General features: G+C 39.5%; 1 protein-coding gene across 2 annotated transcripts; it reads left to right on the top strand.

Moving 5' to 3' along the window:
* Positions 1-841: 841 nt before the first annotated feature.
* LOC105258770 (dual 3',5'-cyclic-AMP and -GMP phosphodiesterase 11) lies at positions 842-22,594 on the top strand. Of its 2 annotated transcripts, XM_025412347.1 has the most exons (16): positions 842-1,934; positions 3,049-3,153; positions 16,516-16,768; positions 17,478-17,856; positions 18,819-19,196; positions 19,914-20,162; positions 20,235-20,345; positions 20,432-20,529; positions 20,603-20,666; positions 20,746-20,981; positions 21,059-21,158; positions 21,237-21,491; positions 21,566-21,675; positions 21,761-22,166; positions 22,246-22,329; positions 22,415-22,594. In XM_025412347.1, exons 1-16 carry the CDS (start codon positions 1,796-1,798, stop codon positions 22,592-22,594), a joined length of 3,147 nt encoding a protein of 1,048 aa, XP_025268132.1. In that variant the 5' UTR covers positions 842-1,795. The 2 variants fall into 2 exon arrangements, with proteins under 2 accessions (XP_025268132.1, XP_025268134.1); XM_025412349.1 differs by lacking the exons at positions 842-1,934; positions 3,049-3,153 and adding an exon at positions 7,508-8,732.
* Positions 22,595-22,890: the final 296 nt, after the last annotated feature.

Here is a 22,890-nt window from a genome sequence, read left to right as displayed (position 1 = left end):
ATCAAACATTATTTCTTTTCCATTCAAGAAAATTAAGAATATATTTTTCTCGATTAAACTATAAAATAGCTTCATTCAAGTAAGCAATTATTCAAGCAATTATATTTCTTTTTAATTAACGCGATATAATCTCATTTCAAAATTTCCATGTTAAAACTAAATAAATATTTTCAAAACATGAATGTTTTTTTTTTCTGTGTTCAGCCAAGAACGGCGAAGAACTTACCGGATGCCATTGAACTTTATATATTGTATGTAAGTGACGATCATCGATGCTTATTATTATTACGCAAACGGTCAACAATGCGTAAGCACAATAGGCATTTATGATTCTATGCATTTATACGCGCTTCCGTCTTCGCATCTGCGATCGCGAACGATCGTTGAACGATCTTATCTTGGAACGACACTCGGATACCAGTCAGCAATTATCTTTATGTGTCAATAAGTCAATCATTCCTTGATTTCCAAGTCAATGATCATATCGAGATCGTTCATATGCGCATTTTATAAACCTAATGATATATAACGTATTCCGTTGTGCGCGCGCGTTTCCAAGTGTCACTTACGTTACAAGGCTGTTATTTACCGAAGGAACGATCGATATGATAACATAAATATGTCGCGAGCGATGGTGTTATACCTCGTCCTATGCCTCCGCGTTGTCGTTTGCGGAAAATTCGAAAAAATCTAGGAATAATTGTATTTTTTCGCAAAAGAAAAATGTTTCATCGTTATTTCCCTCCGTTTCTAAATTGAAACGCGAAATTGAAAAATATATGTACGATATGTACAAAATTTTTACAGAACATTTCCACTTCTCTTTTTTCTACATTATTTCTGAAAATACGAGAAATCTAGGATATACGTTAAATCTCGAGGATTACAATGTGTCTCTATACGTTTAATCTCGAGGATTACAATGTGTCACGAAAACGCACTGGCCTTGGATGAAAATGAGTTCTTAAAATACTACACGTGTGATTAAATGAATATTTATGAATTTTGCGTGCGTACGGATCGATTCTTGCGTGCATACGTTTCATAAGATATGTTAGAACAAGATTCAAACACGATCGGAAATACACGAGTAGCAGGCGAAAAATTGGAGCAAACTTTTTTTTTCGCCATCTCCGATTAATCTTGCTTATCTTGCCCATTACTTATCGAGAAACGACAAGTCTAAAGCGAACAAACGTAGACCGGGTGTGAATGAAGAAGGAAAGATATCTGTTTGATTGATGATAAAAGTACGATATCGTTAAAAGGAGTGCCCTTACGTCGAATAAAACGCGAATTGGCAATTCCTTTTCCTCCCCCCGAAATACATATTTATGTGATCCTAATTCAAGGACGTTTCGTATTAGATACAATCGTCCTTTCACGTAATCGAAACGTTGGTCGGGGGGGGCATCCCAAAGTGATGCCAAAAATAGCGCTCGCGATGCAGCGGGGGGAGGGGGTGTGCGCGACACCGGCCATTAAGCCGATGAGAGACCGGAAGTTTAATGCACGTATCGGTTGGCGATCGTATTAGTTAACGATCGTCGAACGAGCGTCGTAAGAGCGTCGTAAGAGACGAGGTCGGTATCGACCGTGGGATATATAGAAAGTAACGGATATATGAGCCTATATATAGTTGTCGTATGAGGAATCGCGTCGGAGCACGCATATCGTTTTCCCCTGCTACCAATCCGAACCCACCCAAGGTTAATTCAACCGCGAGCCGGCCGTCCGCGAGCACCCCGCGATTACCCTCTCATTCGGCGAATCTTCACCGGATACGCCATTCGAAATGGCTATTCGTGGGCGACAGTGTCGTTATCTGACCAAGGGGAAGGGTGACGGCAGGAGAAGGCTATTCTGTTCGTGCACCTGCAGCTGCGCTACCTCGTCCTCTAGTCCCGAAGTCGAGGAGCAACCGGACGGATTTTGTAAGTTTGACGAGAGCGCGATTTTCATGAAAAAAATAAAGAGAGAGAGAGAGATAGAGAGAGAGAGAGAGAGAGAGAGAGAGAAAATAAAATACGCCGACACGGACAAGGCGACTTATCTACTAAGGCACGGTTAAAATACACAAATTATTTCCTTCCTGCGCTCGTTATTACGCACGTCTCCTTCCGCCAAGTGCCTCGTTACTCGCACGGTAGCCTACTTGGCACGGTAGCCGTTAATATTCTCAACCTGTAATGACTAATGGTCGTTTCGTGAGACCCGACCAGCCCGAGTCTCGCTTTTCCGGAGATCGCGTCATTTTTCTCGCCGTAAAATTGGAGCGTCTCCGCATACAAATGGCGATTGATCGCACGAAAAAAAAAAAAAAAAAAAAAAAAAAATCAATTCGCCCGACCCGAAGAATCTGCCTGCGCGACACCTGCGATTCAATGTCTTCACGTCGTTTTATCATTCACGACGGTGAAATCGAATACCGAACCAAGCGTCGTATTGCTCGCGTTGTACTTTGTTTTTTAATGAACCGTTGATGGTGCCTTCCTCTCCTTTCGCGACAGCAACGTTTCCAGTGTCTCGATTCCAGCGAGATATGGCACCCTATCGCGCGTTTCCCCTTCCCTTCTCGCCCCCCTCGTTTACTTGTCTTTAATTATTGATTAATCGTATAAAAAAAAAAATCATTCGCTGTACATTTCGCGTATCCGATAATCGAAAGCGAGGCTGTGCAAACAAAAGGTCTAACGATTTTGCGTAATAACAACTGTTATTCTTTTGTGTCTGAAAAATACCGCTACTCCCTCGTTTCCCCTTCTCTCCTCGCCCCCTCGCTTCGATTTTACTTGTCGTTAATTATTGATTAATCGTATAAAAAAAAATCATTCGCTGTACATTTCGCGTATCCGATAATCGAAAGCGAGGCTGTGCAAACAAAAGGTCTAACGATTTTGCGTAATAACAACTGTTATTCTTTTGCGTTTGAAAAATACCGCTACCCCCTCGCCCTTCTCTCCTCTTGTCTCTCGACGAGAGAAGGCGTATGACACGAGACAAAGGTGTACAAATTTGGTACCTGAAAAGAGTTTCCGTTGGTTCCAGGTTCGCGGAACGCAGTCAAGCTGGCTGCCTCCGGCGGTAACCCCGCCGCTGCCGTCGCCGCATCCGCGCATCCTCCCGTGCTTTGGAGCTCCCGCAGGAAACCGGGTAAGTCCTTTATTCCTTTTCATGCACGTCCATTGACGACTTCCATCGGCGATGTCGCTTCTTTCTTAACGCGTCAACGGACACGCGTTTATCTGACAGTCGGGCGAAGTGCTTGCCGGAGCGAGCGTAAATAAAACGGAGAATAAAATTGAATTGGAATTCCGACAAAAGGCAGTCGTTAAGCGGCCTCCAGTGGCCACTTCGCCGCGAAATCATATTGGATTATAATGTCAGAAGCGAGAAATCGCATGAATTTTTTTTTTCTCGCGCCGTTCGTCGAAATAAATTAGCTCTTTTTCTGCACGTTACGACATTCGATATAGAATAGATTTGTGAAATTCTCACCTTTCGATTCGTAGATTAACAGGTGACCGTAAATTTTGATCGACAGGATCGCGAGATTATTTTATATTGTAAAATAAATTATATATCGTTTTATGTATCGTTTAACACGCGCCACATTTCATCTTCTTTTTTGCTAGGATCATGGTATTTTCAAAGCGAGGTAAAACTTGTGAATTATCCTATATGTATACAGGGTTTTTTTAAGGAGTGCGAAAGATTTTAGGGGATGTTTCTTTGTCGAAAATTGAGATGGATTTTTCATGTAAACATATACTCCTATATCCCTGTGAAGTTACACTCCTCCAAAAATAGGAGTAAAAATTAGGTTTTTATTTTTTAAGTTTTTATTATAATTTTGTTTTTGTTTCAATTTTTCCGACATTTACCCTAATTTTATTTTTTGTAATCTCGAAACTTATGTTATATAGCATCGTGCTGTGCACGGCAACATATTTTATTTTTTTTCTTGAAAACTACTAATTTTAAAATAAAAAGAAAAAAATAAAAGAAATAAAAAAGTTTCTAAATAAATTAAACTTTTTAATACATATTTTTAGATGATCATATTCCGGCCCACTAAAAAGTTGTAATAAAAAATTGAATAAGGATTGGTAGTTTTCATCCCCTTGTAACAATAGAGGAGGCTGAAAAAAATATTAATAAATAACCTTTTTACTAGTAGAAAATATCCACCTAATTTCATTTCTTTAACTTGTTTCAAATTTGAGAAAAAAATAAAAACTTAATTTTTACCCCCATTTTTGGAGGACTATATGTTTATATGAAAAATCCCTCTTAATTTTCGACAAAGAATCATTTCCTAAAATTTTTACTTATTAAGAAACACTCTGTATATGGTGTGTACCGACACGCGTATATGAACGCATATGGATCATGAAATTAGCCTGGAGGTCAATTTCAGTGCGACAAGCTAATTCGATACGAGTCGCATGCTCGTTTGACCCAGACTCATTGACCCGTCTAATCCTGAATCTTCACCGCGGCTTTCTCTCTTTCCTTTTTATGTTCATCTCCCCAACGAATAACGTCGTTTAATAAGTAACGCTTACGACCTTCCTCATTATTTCATTACTTCTGACAAATCTCTGCCTGCTTTGTTAACGTTTTAAATAGTCTTTGTATCATCTTTTATTAGTCGGCACGGCATCAAGTTCCACTTTTGATTAAAAGCTTCTTTCAACGTCCGCCGAGCAATCCGATCCATTCTACTTCATTATTCTCATGGTTGGCAGTCGCTACGTCTTTACGCGGTGCGGAAAGTCTACGCCAACGGATACGTCAATTAGGATGCCGCTAATTTACGAAGGCTGCGGCTTTCCGCTCTCGCAAATGTAGAAGCCTGACGTGTTTCAGACGGAACACGCAGCGGATGGGAGAAGAGATGAAAGAATCTCAAGTGAAGAGACAATCTGTCTCTTCGCTCGTGACAGGTAGGACAAGATAGGGATTATTATCATAAGAATTGATCGAGAGCGTGTTAATATCGAGAAAAGCACGAGCTCGGATAACGTGGATAACGGTCTTCACATCGATAAGGTTTACAATGCTATCTACAGTATATCGTCTAAGGATCACCTAAGTTAATGCATTATTTCCAAAAAGCAATAAAAACTCTCTCGCCCAAGGAAGAATACGTATCGAAATTTCAAGAAATAAATTACCATAATACATGCGGAGGGAAAAAATTGATAGGGGAAAGACCTGGTGCGAAGGAGAAAATCAATCTTTCAGGAATGCGCGATAATCGCGTAAAAATATTTGCATTAATTATGACTTAAGATAATGATCACGCAATAATGTTAGTCAATCTTAATACGTCTAGAAATCGTTTTTTTTTTCATTGAACCGCGGTATGCCATTACTGAATTATCGGAGAAATAAACGATATAAATGGAAAAAGAAAAAAACGACGCGATGATTTACCAGAGTATCCTGTTCCTTGCAAAAATATGGAAAATCTGAAATTTTTGGAAAAATTCGAGAATTCTCATGAAATTTTATTAGGACTTTAGAATTTTGTGAAAAATGTTCTCTTTGATGATTTTTCTCTCGTATTATAAACAGTCGACAGCAAAGTGAATTATGTGTTTATGAAATATACTATAAATAAATATCTTTGTATTTACATGTTTAATGTTTTTTTTTTAGCAAAATATCGCAGTATATATTTTTTTGTAATTTTTAGCGATAAAAAAATAAAAATGTAATACAAGTGAAAAACGTTCATCTTACGCAGTTTTCTTCAGTATATTTACAAATCTAGCACTTGAAATTTAAGATGCTCCATGTTTTTCTTTCACACGAGTGAAAAATATTAAAGACACGGAAAAATATAAAAGAATTTATTGTAGAAAATCGTATTAAAAAATTTTGTTAAGTTATTTTTATCTGAAATTTTAAACAAAAATATCTGGAAGAGCTCGGGGAATTTTTTTACAAGATTCGAATAGACAACTCGATGTGTTTACCGATGTCGGGAGTGCATATTCCTCGGCGGAATCTCGAAGCGCGGTTAAAGGAAGAGAGAGTCGCGATCGTTGCTCTCGCGAAACGTATCATCCGCGGAGGAGAAATCCGTCCGTTCGCGAGCAGCCTGTTGGGGACTGTAATAACGCGCGGAATCTCCGCGCGGAAGAAATATTTCGAGATGAACCGACCCGCCCGCCGATAACGAATTACTTAACAATAAGTGCAGTCAAAGTGTGACAAAACATTCGTGGTTGCAAGACGATGGACGGATGTCGCGGCGCGTGAGTTTCCTCCTCTCGAAGAGTCCTCGCTCTCTCGCCTCGGCTCTGCTGACGCGCCAAACTCACGCCGAGCCTTATCTCGATATATACCGTGCGATACCACGAACGCTACCTCATCAGTTGCATAATTCGACGCGACACACATGTACGTATGTACATAATACGTGCATCGGCACGGCGCGCTCACGCGTGCTTATCGCACGCAAGTTTGCGGAGTGACGGAGAGGAGAAACGTCTCTCCCCATCTCTCTTCTAAGCTGTCTCTCGGTTTAAGGATGATTTTTTTCTCTCTCTCCACCTGAAACCTCGCGAACAGCGAATAATTTACAAGTTTTTTTTTCTTACGGGTCCCTCTTTCGATCCGTTCACGCGAATGTCGCGTGGAGAAAAAAAAAACCTGATTTATTTCGACGTCTCGCTGGCGTAAGAAAAAGATTTATGTACAATTTTTCACGTCTGACGTTGTAATTTAATATGGCTGCGATGAATGATGGGTCTTGAAGGGTTAAAAATGAAATGCAGTCATAACGCGAACGCGTTATCCGAAAACGTCGAGTCTTGGATAAATCTATCCGCATCTGTTCTGCCTTCCGAACGAAGGAAGACGACTACTCGCTTTATAACAACGAGGTCTTGGCTGCTATGGACGTTTTAGTTCTCCCTCTCGCTCTCCTCCTCCTCTCTCTCTCTCTCTCTCTCTCTCTCTCTCTCTCTCTCTCTCTTTCTCTCCTGCCCCCCGTTCCTCACCTTCCTCTCCCTCCTTCTATCTGGTGACGCGTGCACGGGTACACGCATTCGTACACGCGCGTACTTATCGCACGAATGTGACGATGCGAGCTAGTATTATGTACAATGGAGAGCGAGATAAAAAAAAGTGTATTTATCTCCCATGTCAGCTCATTGGAGATCGGCAAAAATTCTTCTCCCCGCGAATAATCATCTCGTGCTGCGTGCGGTAATTTTCGTTCGTCACATGTCGTACACCGATGCGGTTCGTGTTTCTCCGATAACTGCAACATCTCGTCCTCCGATTACGGTCGATAATTTGATTTACCCTGCATATAAAATACTGCACGGTGCAAAGCAGTGTTAATCGGAATTAGAAACTTTGTCTCCTTCCCTCTCTCCCACCCCCCCTCTCTCTCTCTCTCCTTCTTTCTTCCCCCTCTTTGGGTCCCCAGCGTCACATCGCGCCGCACGACTCGGCTGAACCCAACTCGACTCCACTCGATCAGGTTCGTAACAGTCGCTCGTAAACTTGCGTGCGGTTCACGTGCGTTCTTGATGTATCGAGGACGAGCGTCTCGTAACTCGCGAAGCAGCGAATTTTGCCGTGGGATCGTTGGCTCTTTCCAAAACTTGCTCGATAATGTGATTTTCCTGATGAAGAAAAAGAAGTGATGCACATGGATGAAACGGAGCGATGAAACTCCATTTTTCGCGCAACGATGTTTGGTCGAATTTAGAAACATCGATGGCCCGTCGTCGAGTGTCGATTGCGTGGCATTAAACAAAGAAAAAAGAAGAAGAAACAGTAGTGCGGAATCTCACGATATCGTATCGAATTCTAATAAACATCGTCTTGAGTATCGTGGAATCTTACGCGATTGCAGCAGTGTGCTTTTTTCGCGATCACTTCGAGTTCTTCTGTTTCTATTCTCGAGGCACCTCGTTAGAAAATAGTCTCCTCCGGAGACTATTGCGCGGATCGTGACAGATTCAGTTTTTGCCTCTTTTCCATGTCGGTTTCCTTGGATCGCAAACGGAGTCATCGGATAACTCGTGTATCGGGGCGCGATAAGATGTGACCGGGGCGGGTGTGCCATGATCGGTGGTTTCTCGGAGCGAATTTATCGTATCTGGGCGGCTGCGGATGATCGGTTCTTCATCATCAGCTCTCAAGAATCCTCGCTCCGGTCGGCCACGTGTCGGGTGTTATCGGACAGAATTCGCACGTAGGGAGCCGATTATGCGAACGAGTTCATTCATCGTGCGGATTCCAGCTCGCCGGAAGTGACGACGACTTCCTCGCTTCCTCGCTCGTGGTGGTGCGCGTACATACGCGCGTACACGCACGCGGTGCGTTGCGCCAGTCGAGAGTGCATCGTGCAACAAACACACACGTCCTCGTACTCGTCCACACGCGCGTGACACATACGGACACGTGCGCGCGCGCGCTCGCTGACCTAGAGGAAGCGAAAGGAGAAGAAAGAGAGGATGTCGACTCGCCGCCGAGCGACCGCGACCGCGTCGTGCGACGAGATGCAGCGTCCTGTTGTCGGTCGACGGTCAGTGGCTCTTTGAAGGTTTCGTCTTATCGACGATGGACAGGATCGGTCGAGCGGACGTCTGCACGGGAGAAGTCGCGCTTCGTGTCGTTGTTATTGTTGTTCCCCGACGCCGCGGTAGCCAGCAGCACGATTATGCAGCTGAAGAAAGCGATGCTTAAGATATTGGATCAATGTAAGTTCATCTCGAGGCGAATACGCGAACGCGCTCCGCGCTAATAATAATAATTTCCTTTCGTCATCGCTAACGAATCTCCCCCCTCTCTCTGTCCCTTTGGTTCACCTATAATCTCGCATGTGCAAAATTAGCTTGAAAGTCGCCACCGCTGGCAGGCCCGATGCGAGGCTGGATGCGTGCATGTTTCTCGTCCAACGATGAGACGCGCGTGCAACGTGATTCCGTCGTGATTCGTGCGTAACATGGGCTCCCATTAAAGACCCCTAGACCGTAATAGCGTAATAGCGTAGGGCGCGCAGGTCGGATTCAATCGTAAGATATTGACGAAAATGTTATAACCTCGCCCATACTTGCGATAACTTGGCGTTGTTTACGTACATCCGGAGGGGAGATGGGTATCGCTTTTTAAATGTAGGTCTCATTAACCTTTTCGTCGTTGCATCGTTAATGTGGACACGCGTTCGAGGCGAGGTATCTTGCTTTCTGGAAGAAAAGAACGAGTTTTGTAGTTACAAAGAAATTTGGTAGTATATTTCCTATATAAATATATTTATAAGGTACATATCAATACAATACAATAAGTAATATGTGCGTGTCAAAGTTGAGCCGTTTCGTTTCTCCTTCTCGTTATCGTTCTCGACGATCCGGCGTCTTATCTCTTTTAAACGTAAAATATTAGGAATTATAATATATGTATAATATATACCTGACGGGTAAAAGTGGAAAAAGTCAAATAATCTTGTGGAATGAAAAGTTGGTAATTAAAGAACAGCCAGAACGAGGGAACGAGGAATAAATTTCACGTCCCTCTTTCTTTTTGACTACTTTTTGACGCTCTTGCTTGACTAGCTGTAATTAAACTTTATTAAACATCCCCTGGGCACATCCCTGCAAAGGTCAGGCCATATTGCTTCGAATACGCATCGTTACCGATTTTCGCGCGCGAATAAATGCTAATGTCGCGATAAGATTTACAGTTAACGATAAGCGCGCCTTATCTCCGGCAAGAGAGCTGCGTAACCTTTGAATTTAAAGTGGAATTTCCATCGCGACGAGATACGTGCACTTTTGCGCGCCGATCCGATTCCGATATCGCGATTTATCGGCTGTTTCAGATTGTTTATTTACGCATTTGACGATTGCGTCAACAACTCCCGTTATCCAAAGGAATGACAACAATGGTCAATCAATGTGTCATCGATCGGCCAAATCTTTTATTCATATTTTACACAGAAAAGAAACAAATAAAGGAAGATACTTCGAGTCGTGGGAATCGAACTGTATACCATTGTTTAGAAATTTTCTTCGATTCCTGAAACACGTCCAATTATCTTAATGCTTAAAAAATTTCGCGTTTCGGAATAATAATTTTCGCACAATCGAAAAGGATGCGAAGGACGGAAGATGCGATCGAGATGATCTTTGATTTTCGTTTTCCAAACACACGCAACTAACGTGAGAGTGCGTGGTTGCGATACCGCTATACATACTTATTGCAAGAGCAGTCGTACAAGACGAATAACGACGACGCTTATTTGCATTGGCCAAGGTAACTGGCGCTATTTCGTTGCGTAACTTGCGGATTACAAGAAACATCGTCGGTTCCTCGATGACGCGCGCGGTTTCCGAGCAATTTTCTCAAAGTGTCACGAGAGCATTGCTCTTTGCCTTATCCTCTTCCTTCCAGGTGATTTGTGCGATTTAAATAAATTTCTTTTTATCGGAAATAATCGTCACACTTGGTTTCGAGACTTCCTTTCACGCAGTCTTCTCTTCCATGACGTACAAGATGACTTTGCATAACGGGTGACTCTTTCACGTACGATATCGATGATCAAGGATATCGAGAGAAAAGAGGGAAAAAAGCGTAACGCTCTAAACCGATTGCGAGATATATAGATACATAGACTCGTTGATGGTTTCGTGTGGGCTACGAATCTCAATGCAATGACGACGTGACGATACGCACGCGTGCGCACGTGTTGGTCGGGTTTAATATAGCTGCGTGTGCCGCCGTGTCTTGCGTCGCTTACTTAGACATTTACCTCGTCGCATGCCGAAAGTGGAGCTCGATCACGAGCTTCCTCTTTTCCTTGGAATTGTAGCTGACTGCTGCGAAGAATTCCGTCTTCTTTTTCCAGAGTCGATTTCAGTTTCCTCATCATAATGCCGCTGCGCCACTCGAATGTCAAACTCCTGCCAGACATTTATATTTTAAATATACAATAGTTTATGTTATTTATTTCATAATTATTTCATCGCTTTATTATTCAAGAGATCTTGTGAAATTAGAATTTTATTTTGTAATCTTTCGGATTTAATTACACAGAAAAAAAAGGACATTCTTATTTTGAAGATATATTTAGTTTGAATATGGAAATCTTGAAATGAGATTATATTACGATTATATTAATTAAAGAAAAATATAATTGCTTGAATGAAGCCATTTTATATAGGTTAATTAAGAAAGATATATTCTTATGATTTAAGATTTAATTTTCTTGAATGGAAAAGAAACAAGTTAGATAGAAAATTACATTTTTAAATCAAAGATTATAATTTTCTAAAAGTAGAATTAAATAATTATATATTTTTGAGGTGATAATTACAATATTAAAACAAGATATAATATTGTTAAAATATTGTTACAATTTAAATTATTAAATCCTTCTAAGAAGATTATAAATTGTTGCGTATAGATTTGACTTTTTTTTCTGTGTATACGATGATTTTTTTAAATCTCTGTCTTAAACGTATTAGAAATTCGATAATCTTTGCGAGAGAAGTTATATCGAAATTCTGAAAGTAGAATTTATATTATCCTTGCAGAAATAACGGTAATCTCGGATGGAATTGAGTCTTAAAAGAAATCTCAAAATGTATCGCGATCTAAGCGGATCATCTAGAATATTAATCATAGATTTACACAAAAGTTCCATCGCAGTGTACATTGGCTTTAAAAGATGAGATTGATCCCTCTTGAAAATTGCGAACCGGAAATGTTCCGGTTATTTGCGTGACACGTATTCAGAAATTGAACAACGTGGGCAGATCACATGATTAGAATAATCGCCCACGCAGCGATAGCAACGAGACTACTAATTTCGCTGCATATTAGTAATATGCCAAAGGTTCGAGTGAAACAAGGAATGATAAAATGAGATTGCGAATCGATTTTCTTTGTTTTTGTGCACGGATTTGAAAGGAAACGGTAGCATTGAACTTGACGGCAGTGACGATCAAGTACGCAGACTTGGCGGGTGGAGGGAGAAGAGAGTCTGTGATGCTGTCAGAAAACGAAGAACCGGCGACCGGTCTGAGAGCAGGTTTCAACGGCCTTCTTGGTGTACGTACATTTGAACGCGAACGCGGCGGAATCGACGCCTGGGCCAAAAGACGATAAATCCTTTTTTCGTCCTTCCATCTTTCGAGTCCTTCGACCTTGCCGCGATCTCAGTTACATGGAACGTTTCAGTGGCTTCCGGTTTCTGAGAACCTGGCCCGTCCGTAGCGTTTGCGTCATCGGTTCTAAGAATCCATGTCAAATTTTGTCTCCCCAGGCTTCTATTCAGCTCTTGACACAAAGCATCAAATTACGTCGATCGATTCGCACGAAAAAACAGCGAGAGATCTTCCGACAATTTTCAGTCCTTCCATCTTGTCGTATGTAAATCTCGACGAGATTTATGATTCTTAGAAAGTGATTTAGCGGTTTGTAGCCGACTCGACTTTCCGCTTTCCTGAAAAATAACATGTACACATGAACGACTGGCTACCACGAAGTCGTTTTTTTTATCGCACATTTATATTTACAATTTCCAACCAGATGCCAAAATGATTTGAGCAATACATATCGGAAATTTCTCAAAAGATTCTACAGCCGATATAATTTCCAAATTAATCGATGTCTTCTATTCGCGTGCTTTATCTCCCTAAAGTCTTATTTCGTAAAATTTCCTTATTAGATCAGTCGCGACACGCATTATATTCGTAATCTATAATTTCGGAAACATTTCTATAATGAACGAGGAACGACGATCGGTTGATCGACCAGCGGCTGGTCGAGTAAAGTGAGACCGCGGCCAGATCGGTGGCGAGCAGATAGGTCAGCTTGGCGCCATCGGGCCGAGGCGAAGGCGCGTGAAGGCCGGTCGGTCGGTTTCTCAGCTTTCCGAGCCGTCGTTTGCTACAAGCGCGCCAAACACCAGCGTGTTCGCCTTTTGTATAACTGTGTCTCTCGTACCCTGTCGCACGTCGGACCGTCGTCCACGTATCTGAAAGACGAAATATAATATTTATTTTCGAGAGATCTGCGAAAGAAGAACCGAAAATACGTTATTTATCATATATTTATTTATTGGGACCCATCCAATTTCCAATGCCATGATTATGAGAGATCTGACAGTGATTTAAAGCACCCGGATGAATCATGCTGAATTTTAAAGGCATCGAGAAGAATCAGGTTGCGCTCGACAACAATGGAATTGAACAGTTCCGTAAAATTAGCATTTATTTTTTTCGGGGATTTCAATCAGTTAGCGAAAATGTTTACGAATGTCTATAGGTGACGAGTGACTCGTTATCGGAGCAACTTTGCCGCATAGATAACTTCATCGAACTTTAAATGCGCATGATTATCAGCTGACTTGTAAGCTTTAATTTCAGTTGTTTGGCTTCTACTATCTTCCAGTAACATATCCAGTAGTTATCGTTCTTTATTACATGTATGTGTGCATGTGTCATCGACGAATGGCGAAAGCAATGACGTTCACGAGGACTCGTTAAACCTAAAGTGTATTCATTATAATCGCGATCGTCCAACATAAAGAATATTTATCATAGACGCGTATGGAGATACGGAAGCTGAGCAAAGCTTTACGTTATCTTTTGTTTTCTTTTTTTGTTTTTTATTCGGTGCGATTATTTTATTTACTTTGCTTGTTTGGTTTTTCATGGCATTCACACGTAGGATATCCTTGAATGGATTTCCTCTGAGTTCCGTGGATTCTAAACAAATTTATAAATCGATCTTTTCATAAAAAGATAGTAAAATTATATTTTTCAATTAGAACTTTACTTTGACAGAATTTCCATTTGAAATTTAATTACGTAAAAATGTACGAAAAAAAGTTATGATAAATTATGATCTCTTGTTTATTTTCGTGACGGAGAAATTTATTCAAATTTGGGAAAAGAATTCGTAGATTAAATGACGCGCGCTTTAGAAGAAATACCTCGTGAATTTTAAGATTCATGTCGCGCACGTAGTGGCTCGTCCATACAATCCGTAACTTACTTAACTAGACTATCGATATTCAGCGCGCGTTTAAGAATCGAATAGTTTGAAATTGCCAGTAACATCAGAGAGGAAGAAAAAGAGACAAGCACGGAAACAGAACAGCGGCCCACCCACGTGTGTCATGCTGCTTGTACGCGCAAAATATCATCAATCGAACATTGTTTAGATCTAATTTATCAGAAATTACATTTTTCCAACGCGAGACAATTTATAAAATAATATTCAGGTGGGAAAATGTATAATTCAAACTGATTTAACTCGTACAACATTATCAATTACATTAGCAACATTACAATTCCGCAAATTACAGCGATAGAAGAATTGAATATTGTGATAAAATTGCAGCTACATTGCATAACATATTTGTCTTGTTACAACCTTGCGATGACAAGTTTCCTCGTTTTTTTCGCGTTGTATGGAAATAAGAAAACTTGAAGGAAAAACTAATATGTATATAAACAGTCTCGTAGCGCGGTAGAAAATCTCGTAAACGGGTAGAAAACGATTCTACTTTGGAATAAATAATAAATTCGAAAATAAATAAAACAATAAGATCTCGCTGATCCTTTTATCCTTTTCAGCTGGGTCCGTGATCTGTCAGTTACGGAGCCCTCCATTATACCGTGTCGCCGAGAAAGCTAATAATTTCGCGCGATTACTCCGCTATAGCCGATTATCGTGGCGACATCCGTACATGTATACGACATCAGCCGGTAGTTGATAATCGACATTCGAATGAGCAGGACCAATGTGACATGCGGTAACTCACCCGTGAAGAGAACGCGCGCTCTCATCTCGTCTCGTCTCGTCTCGTAGGAAATTTACCCGGTATAATCCGTATCGTGTTTTTCCACGGGGATTTCGTTTACATTTGGTCGCCAGACCACTCTTCGTTTCTCCTCTTCGGTCTCCCGACTTTTCCACATGGACTTTAAAAAGATATATCGATTAGGATGTACTAAAATGAGTATTTTTTTACAAGGTATTTTATTTCATATTGAATATCATGATATATCGAGATGTAAAATGTGAAATAATAGCCTTCACTTTGTCTTTGCATCCTCTTAATACGTTTTAATCCCGCACGAGAGGAATCTATTTATATAAGAGAATCATGCTCGTTAAGAGGAAACGTCGATCGTAAAATTTCAAAAAAAAAATTGCGACCTTGGAAAAAGAATTTCTATTGACAATAAGCATCCGTTTTCTCAAAACAATTTCTCTACGAAACACATTTCCGTATTGTCAAAAAATCATCAGACGATGTTCGGAGACATAATCACGAGAGATCGCGTATATAATTAATTATTTTTATATGAAATTACCGTAGATATGAAATCGATGATCAATGGGAATATTCCCAGGAAGTAATCGAGGGAAAATTTGACTTCGATCGAACCAGGAATATAGGATGATAAAATCGATGCGAGAGACTCTTCGATAAACGCGAATAAAATACACATTAATCTTACACTTTGGACACACATGACGCGCCTTACCTTTGCACCAAGTCGAACGGGGAGCGGAGAAGTGCGAGGTGACGATGACGTTACTATGTGGTTTTCCTTTGATGTGCAATATCCGCTCTCACAGCCGTATGCGGTGTGTTGTGTCGCGAGCGCGATGCGCGTACACACATGACGGAATCGCTATGTCGAGAAAACGTGGTGCGCGAATGTAAACGTTGCCTCCACGCCAGAAAAAAATGACATTCTTGTTTTGAAAATATATTTAGTTTTAGCATGAAAATCTTGAAATGAGATTATTATAGTGCGTTAATTCAAGAAAAATATAATTGCTTGAATAACTGCTTACTTGAATGAAGCCATTTTACATAGTTCAATCGAGAAAAATATATTCTTATTAAAGATTTAAGATTTAATTTTCTCGAATGGAAAAGAAATAATGTTAGATAGAAAATAACATTTTTAAATCAAAGATTATAATTTTCTTAAAGTAGAATTAAATAATTATATATTCTTGAGATGACAATTACAATATTAAAATAAGACTATAATATTGTTGAAATTTATAATTATAATTTATAATTAAATTCTTCTTTTGAAGAAGATTATAAATTGTTGCGTATATACGAAATTATGAACGCGTTAGCTTAGGTATATAAGTTTTGACTTGACATTTATTTTTTTTCTGTGTCGAAATGTGTTTGAAAGAAAAAAAAATGCATCTCCCCCTCGCGATTCTCTTAGATCTATCCGCTTGAAGGAATGTAATTACAATCGTAAGATCTCCGGATAAAGTTAGCATTCTATTAAAACTTTGTTATAATTGATATAACTCTTCTCCCGAGTATTTTCAAATTCTCGAAACGTTCTCGGAACGAGTGAGTACTGAAGCGAGAAATTAAATTGCCAACTTAGAATACGGAGATAATTGCAAAAGTCGACGCGAGAAACGAAAACGTTCTTGACTAATGACGACAACCAATTATTAATATAACCAATTATTATAAAAATACAGGCCTGCACTTGCGGAGCATCGAGGAGCCGAGGATGACGGCGGAAACGGCGGCTCCCTGCGTCCAGGGAGTGCAAGGAGCACAGGGCAGCGTGGCCAACCAGAATGTGTTGCAACAGGTGCAGGATGGAAGCGGCGGCAGTGGTGGCGGCGGTGCTTATTATTCCTCGACATCGACAGTGTATGATCCAGAGTACGCTCGCATGGAAGCATGGCTCGACGAGCATCCCGACTTCGTCAATGACTACTTTCTACGGTATTATTCTCCTTCAATTGGCAGTTCTGACAAAAATTCGCCCCAGAAAGCGCTCGTTATTTGAATTTCAAATAATATATATATATTTTCGTGTCAAATGTAGCGTATTTTCCATCTGAAAGACTACTGATCCCTCGAGATCATTAAATCTTCTCGCTCGTCATGTTTGTTAAATAACAAATAAAAAACTTTACTGTATAATATTAACATTTATTATTTAGGCTGCGGTTCAATAGAAGCCCTACCTTGTGACGTCATACCTACGTCGCCCACCCCCGCAACATCCCTCTGAAAGTATTTGGAGCGTTCAGAGAATGTTATAGCGTTATCTGGACCGCGGCATCTTCTAATCATTGTTTTTTTTTTTTTTTTATGTTGTATGCTTTGTTCTTCTTTTCGTAGGTATTATTGACTTTTTTCTTCTTGCGGTAAGCTAATGGTAGCGACAACAAGACGTAAGTGTTTATGTCCGTCGTAATTATAAACGTAAAGTAAAATAAAGAAAAATATATACGTAAGATATGAATTTGAGCATATGAATTTTTCTCTGCCTTATTTTACGTCCACGATTGGGACAGATGTAGGTGCTTACGTCTCGCTTACATATAAATTTTTTTTGCCATCTTTGACCTATATTTTAGCTCTTAAGTATTCCTAGAAACTGCTATTATTAGATTATTTTTATTGCTTTTGTCTTTTCATTCATCAGGAAGGTAACACGGCAGACTGTAGATTTGTGGCTAGTATCACACGCGACGCCAACCTCTTCGTCCAGCAGTTGCATAGAACTCTCGAGCCCGACTCACGGTGGTAATTCGTCATCCGGACGTGCTGGTGGTGGTGGTGCCGGAGGTTCTGGAGCTACGACACCCGTCCGTAAAATTTCGGCGCACGAGTTCGAACGAGGCGGCCTTTTAAAACCGATCGTTAACACAATCGACGGGACGCCGACGTTTTTGAGTGTATCACCAGGTGATATGGGTCAAGCAGGTAGTACCCAGGTCGGGTCCGGTAACTCGAATCGACCGCAAAGACGATCCCGACACGAACTCCGGCATTTAGACGAGAAAGACCTTATTTTTGAATTGGTAGGTACTGCGACGCGCGGAAACGCCGACCTTGTCTACCCCCTAAGGGCTTCAGCCCTTAAGAGCTTATAAGTTTCTATCCTTCAGAATTTTATTTTATCAATTATTAATGAATTTAGCATTAATAAATATTAATATTTTTATTAATATTATAATTTATATTAATATAAAAAGAAAAAATATTCAATTAATACAGTGTAAGATAAAATCTAAATAAAAAGGAAAATTTAGGCAAGAACACCACATAGCATTGGAAACATTTTGATCTATTTCAGATCCTTCTCATTGCTAATAATACAAAAAAATATAATGATACAAATATGAAAAGGAAACAGGTCGTTCATAAGTAATAATGTACATACATTCAAAGTGTGATAAAAGGTCAACATTTTAATGGTATTCCAGATCCTTTTCAAGGCTAATACAATACCAAAAAAAAAAAAAAAAAAAAAAAAAAAAAAAAAAAAAAAAAAAAAAAAAAATTAGACAGGTTCCTCTCAGATGTGGTCAAACATTGACATCTGGGAGGAACCTGTCTTTTTTATTTTTTTTTTGGTATTGTATTAGCCTTGAAAAGGATTTGGAATAGCATTCAAATGTTGACCTTTTATCACACTTTGAATGTATGTACATTATTACTTATGAATGACTTGTTTCCTTTTCATATTTGTATCATTATATTTTTTTGTATCATTAGCATTGAGAAGGATCTTGAGAAGGAATAGAGAGAAACGTTTGCGCGAGAATTTGTAATTTCATTTAATAATTTGTAATTTATGACTTGATTTACTTGTCTCTTAACATTTATAATAATTTTATGCATTTGACATCAATGCTATATGATTTTCTTGCCTAAATTTTCCTTTTTATTTAGAATTTATATTAATTTATATTAATATTAATATTAATATTTTTTAAATTAATTATTAGTTTTAATTAATTTTATTTTATTTATCCATCAGGTCAAGGACATCTGCAATGAGCTGGACGTGAGATCATTGTGCCATAAAATCCTGCAAAATGTAAGCATGCTTCTTCATGCGGATCGCGGGTCGTTGTTCCTCGTCCAGGGCGAGAAAACCACTGTCAACATATCATCTCCTCACGTCGGGAATCACGAAGTCACCGCGATTGATTCCGACAACGGCGATACCCGACGTAATGATCCGTCCTCCGGTCCGAGAGGCCGATGTCTGGTGTCAAAACTTTTCGACGTTTGCTCGAGATCGACGTTGCTAGAGATGGAAAAAAAGGATGAAATTAAAATTCCCTGGGGCACGGGGATCGTCGGTTACGTCGCTGAAAGCGGAGAACCCGTCAATATACCAGATGCTTATAAGGCGAGGACTTGAAATTACCGTTTATCTATCTTTTCTATCTAATGAGAGCGCGCGCGATGCGTTTTGCATCCGATCGATTAATTATATAGCATTGGGAATTCTCAGTGAATCATCATTTTCAATTTTCGTATCCGGAATGCGGTCGTTTCTGATATAAATAAACATGTACGAATATATACTTTATCTGATGCGTTTTTTATCTCTATCTTGATTATCATTAATTTGCAAGAATAATTTGATATAGATTAATTTGATGTATTATTTAGATTCACTCATGAAGAAAAAGCTTAAACAGAAATATTTCCATTTGCAAAATATATATATGTATATAAGATGTCCCAGACTACCCGTACACCCCTTTTAAAATGAAAATAAATGGCTTTTATCAAAAATCGCGAACAATTCTTAAGTAAATCGGGTACGCTCTATTAAATGGTGATATTTTAAACTTTTGATACCGACCGGAAATACGTCATCCGGATCGGAAGTTGAATTTTTTTAGGGGAACGTGGTACTCCTTATTACAGATTCGAATTGTACGTGAAAGAATAAGAAACTTTTATATCAAACGTTTTTTCGGAAAGTTCCTCTGTCAATCTTAAAATTAACCTTGAAAGTAACGGTGATGAAATAATGAACTTCAATTTTATAATAATGTAACATGCACATAATTAATATAATTTGCAATATGTAAAAAATGATTTAAACATATTTCAGGACTCGAGGTTTAATCGCGAAATTGACGCGTTAACGGGATACCGTACGCGTGCCTTACTGTGCATGCCTATTAAAGATTGCAATAGTGACGTAATTGGCGTAGCACAGGTAATCAACAAGCTCGGCGGCGAAGGACAATTCACCGCGCAGGACGAAAAGATTTTTGCCGGTTATTTACAGTTTTGTGGTATCGGCTTAAGAAACGCGCAGCTTTACGAGAAAAGTCAATTGGAAGTGAAAAGAAATCAAGTAAGCGCCGATTTTGTTAATTAGAATTACATGACGGAAGATATAATTGTCTAATTAACATATTAATATTAGGTTTTATTGGATCTGGCTCGAATGATTTTCGAGGAACAAAGTACGATAGAGCACATGGTTTTTAGAATTCTTACGCATACGCAATCGTTGATTCAATGCCAACGTGTTCAGGTAATTAACATAAACATTTACTGCGAGAATGAGATGCGTTTATGTGAGCAAAAGAGAATGCGTTAGAACGTCATGATTGTTTTCAGGTGTTGCTCGTGCACAAAGCTTCAAAAGGCAGTTTCTCGCGCGTCTTTGACTTTGAAGCAAACGATCTCGCTGTCGAGGATTCTGATTCTCGTACTAGGTGAATCAAGGCATTTATAATTGCCATTCCAACCATTTTTTCGGTAAATTCTACAACTCTTTCTTTTTTACAGTCCATTTGAGAGTAGATTTCCTATTAATGTTGGCATCACGGGTTACGTAGCGACAACCGGTGAAGTGAGTATCTCAATTCACTCTATCTCGACATGACTACGAAAACATTAGTGTTCGAGATGATAAAAAAAGCGATTTATAGACTGTCAACATACCAAACGCTTATGAGGACCCGAGATTCGATCCGTTAGTGGATGACGGTACCGGTTTTAAACACCGTACAATTCTTTGCATGGCCATCAAGAATTCCTCCTGTCAAATAATCGGTGTTATTCAATTGATTAATAAATTCGATGATCTGCCGTTTACAAAGAACGATGAAAATTTCGTCGAAGCGTTCGCGATATTTTGTGGGATGGGAATTCATAATACGCACATGTAAGTGTATCCATGTCCGCATGTATATCTTTTAAATTTACTCTTTGAATATCCTAGTGTATTTATTTGTTACTTAGGTATGAGAAGGCTGTGATAGCAATGGCGAAACAGAGCGTCACTTTGGAAGTATTGAGTTACCATGCATCGGCGTCATTGGAAGACGCGCAGAGATTGAGGGTAGCTATACTTTTAGCTGTTGGCTCCACGATATTTTGTAATTTTTTAAGTTTATTGTTTATTCTTTTGCTTCGACAGAGTTTACGAGTCCCGTCATCGGTACATTTTAAACTGCACGATTTCAAGTTTGACGATATATATATGCAGGACGACGACACTCTTACCGCGTGTCTCAGAATGTTTCTCGATTTGGACTTTGTTGAGCGGTTTCACATCGATTACGATGTACTTTGCCGTTGGTTGTTGAGTGTGAAGAAAAATTATCGAAATGTTACGTATCACAATTGGCGACATGCCTTTAATGTGGCTCAAATGATGTTTGCCATTTTGACAGTAAGCATTTTTTTCTTAAGAATAATTCCGATTCTTATTCACAAAACGAGTATATAATTCTTTCGTCCTCCTAGGCTACACAATGGTGGAAGATCTTTGGTGAAATCGAATGCCTTGCGCTTATCATCGCTTGTTTGTGTCACGATCTTGATCATCGCGGAACAAACAATTCTTTTCAAATAAAGTGTGCACTATTATTTACTTTTGAATCAATTTATATGCTTTGATGTAATCTCTTGTTTACTAAAGTACTATTTCTTCGTTTTTAGAGCTTCCTCGCCATTGGCACAGCTGTACTCGACCTCAACAATGGAACATCATCACTTTGATCAATGTCTGATGATCTTGAGTAGTCAGGGAAATCAAATTCTATCGAATCTTTCGCCGGAAGAATATTCGCGCGTAGTGAAGGTTCTCGAAGATGCGATACTCTCAACCGATTTGGCCGTTTACTTTAGAAAGCGTGGCGCTTTTCTTAGTTTAGCACGCAGTGGCGGTTATAATTGGGCCTACAGTGATCATCGAGATCTTTTGCGCGGAATGCTGATGACAGTTTGTGATCTGGCCGCGATTACTAAACCATGGGAAATCGAGAAAAGAGTAGCCGAACTTGTTAGTAGCGAGTTTTTTGAACAAGGTGATATAGAGAGACGGACGCTTAACATTACACCTATTGTAAGCATCAAAACACGTAATTAGATTTATAAAACTCGAAAACATTCTTTTACGCGACTTTATTTTTCGTATTTTATAGGATATTATGAATCGAGAGAAAGAAGATCAATTACCAATGATGCAAGTCGGCTTTATCAATTCAATCTGTCTTCCTATTTACGAGGTTCGTATAGTTTAACGAATTGATAATCTTAATAAAACATTTTATTTTCCTGTACATTTATTACTCTTTGCGTTTATTTTAATAGGCATTTACCCAGCTATCGGATAAGCTTATGCCGCTCGTTGATGGAGTTAGAATGAATAAACAACATTGGCTGGAAATCGCCGAAAGCAAGGGTCAAGCGGAGAATTGCACAAATCATGATAGGACGCCGTCAACATCGGTATCCGATAACGAGGAGACCAGCGAACAAGCGGACCAATAGTCATTACATTGATGTCATTGATTGCTAGAACGCACAAAAGAAGACATGGCGATCGTCCCTTACTTACGTCAAAAAGAGAAAATATGAGATACAGTTTACAAATCTTATATCTTTTACAAGTCGTCTCCAGTGATAACTGGTTTCCTCAACTACCAGGGCCTGTGTCCTGCGCGCGAAACAGGTGATATATACATTTTATATATACATATATAAAAAACACTCTACACTACTTCATTTCCGTCAATTAGATTTTTACGGATTCCACAGATCTGCTGATCAAATAGACCAAACATTCA

Source organism: Camponotus floridanus, unplaced genomic scaffold (assembly GCF_003227725.1).
Source record: "Camponotus floridanus strain SB8 unplaced genomic scaffold, Cflo_v7.5 scaffold5, whole genome shotgun sequence".
Taxonomy (NCBI): domain Eukaryota; kingdom Metazoa; phylum Arthropoda; class Insecta; order Hymenoptera; family Formicidae; genus Camponotus; species Camponotus floridanus.
Note: the sequence above shows the minus strand (reverse complement) of the source record. Positions and strands in the feature narration are given on the sequence as shown.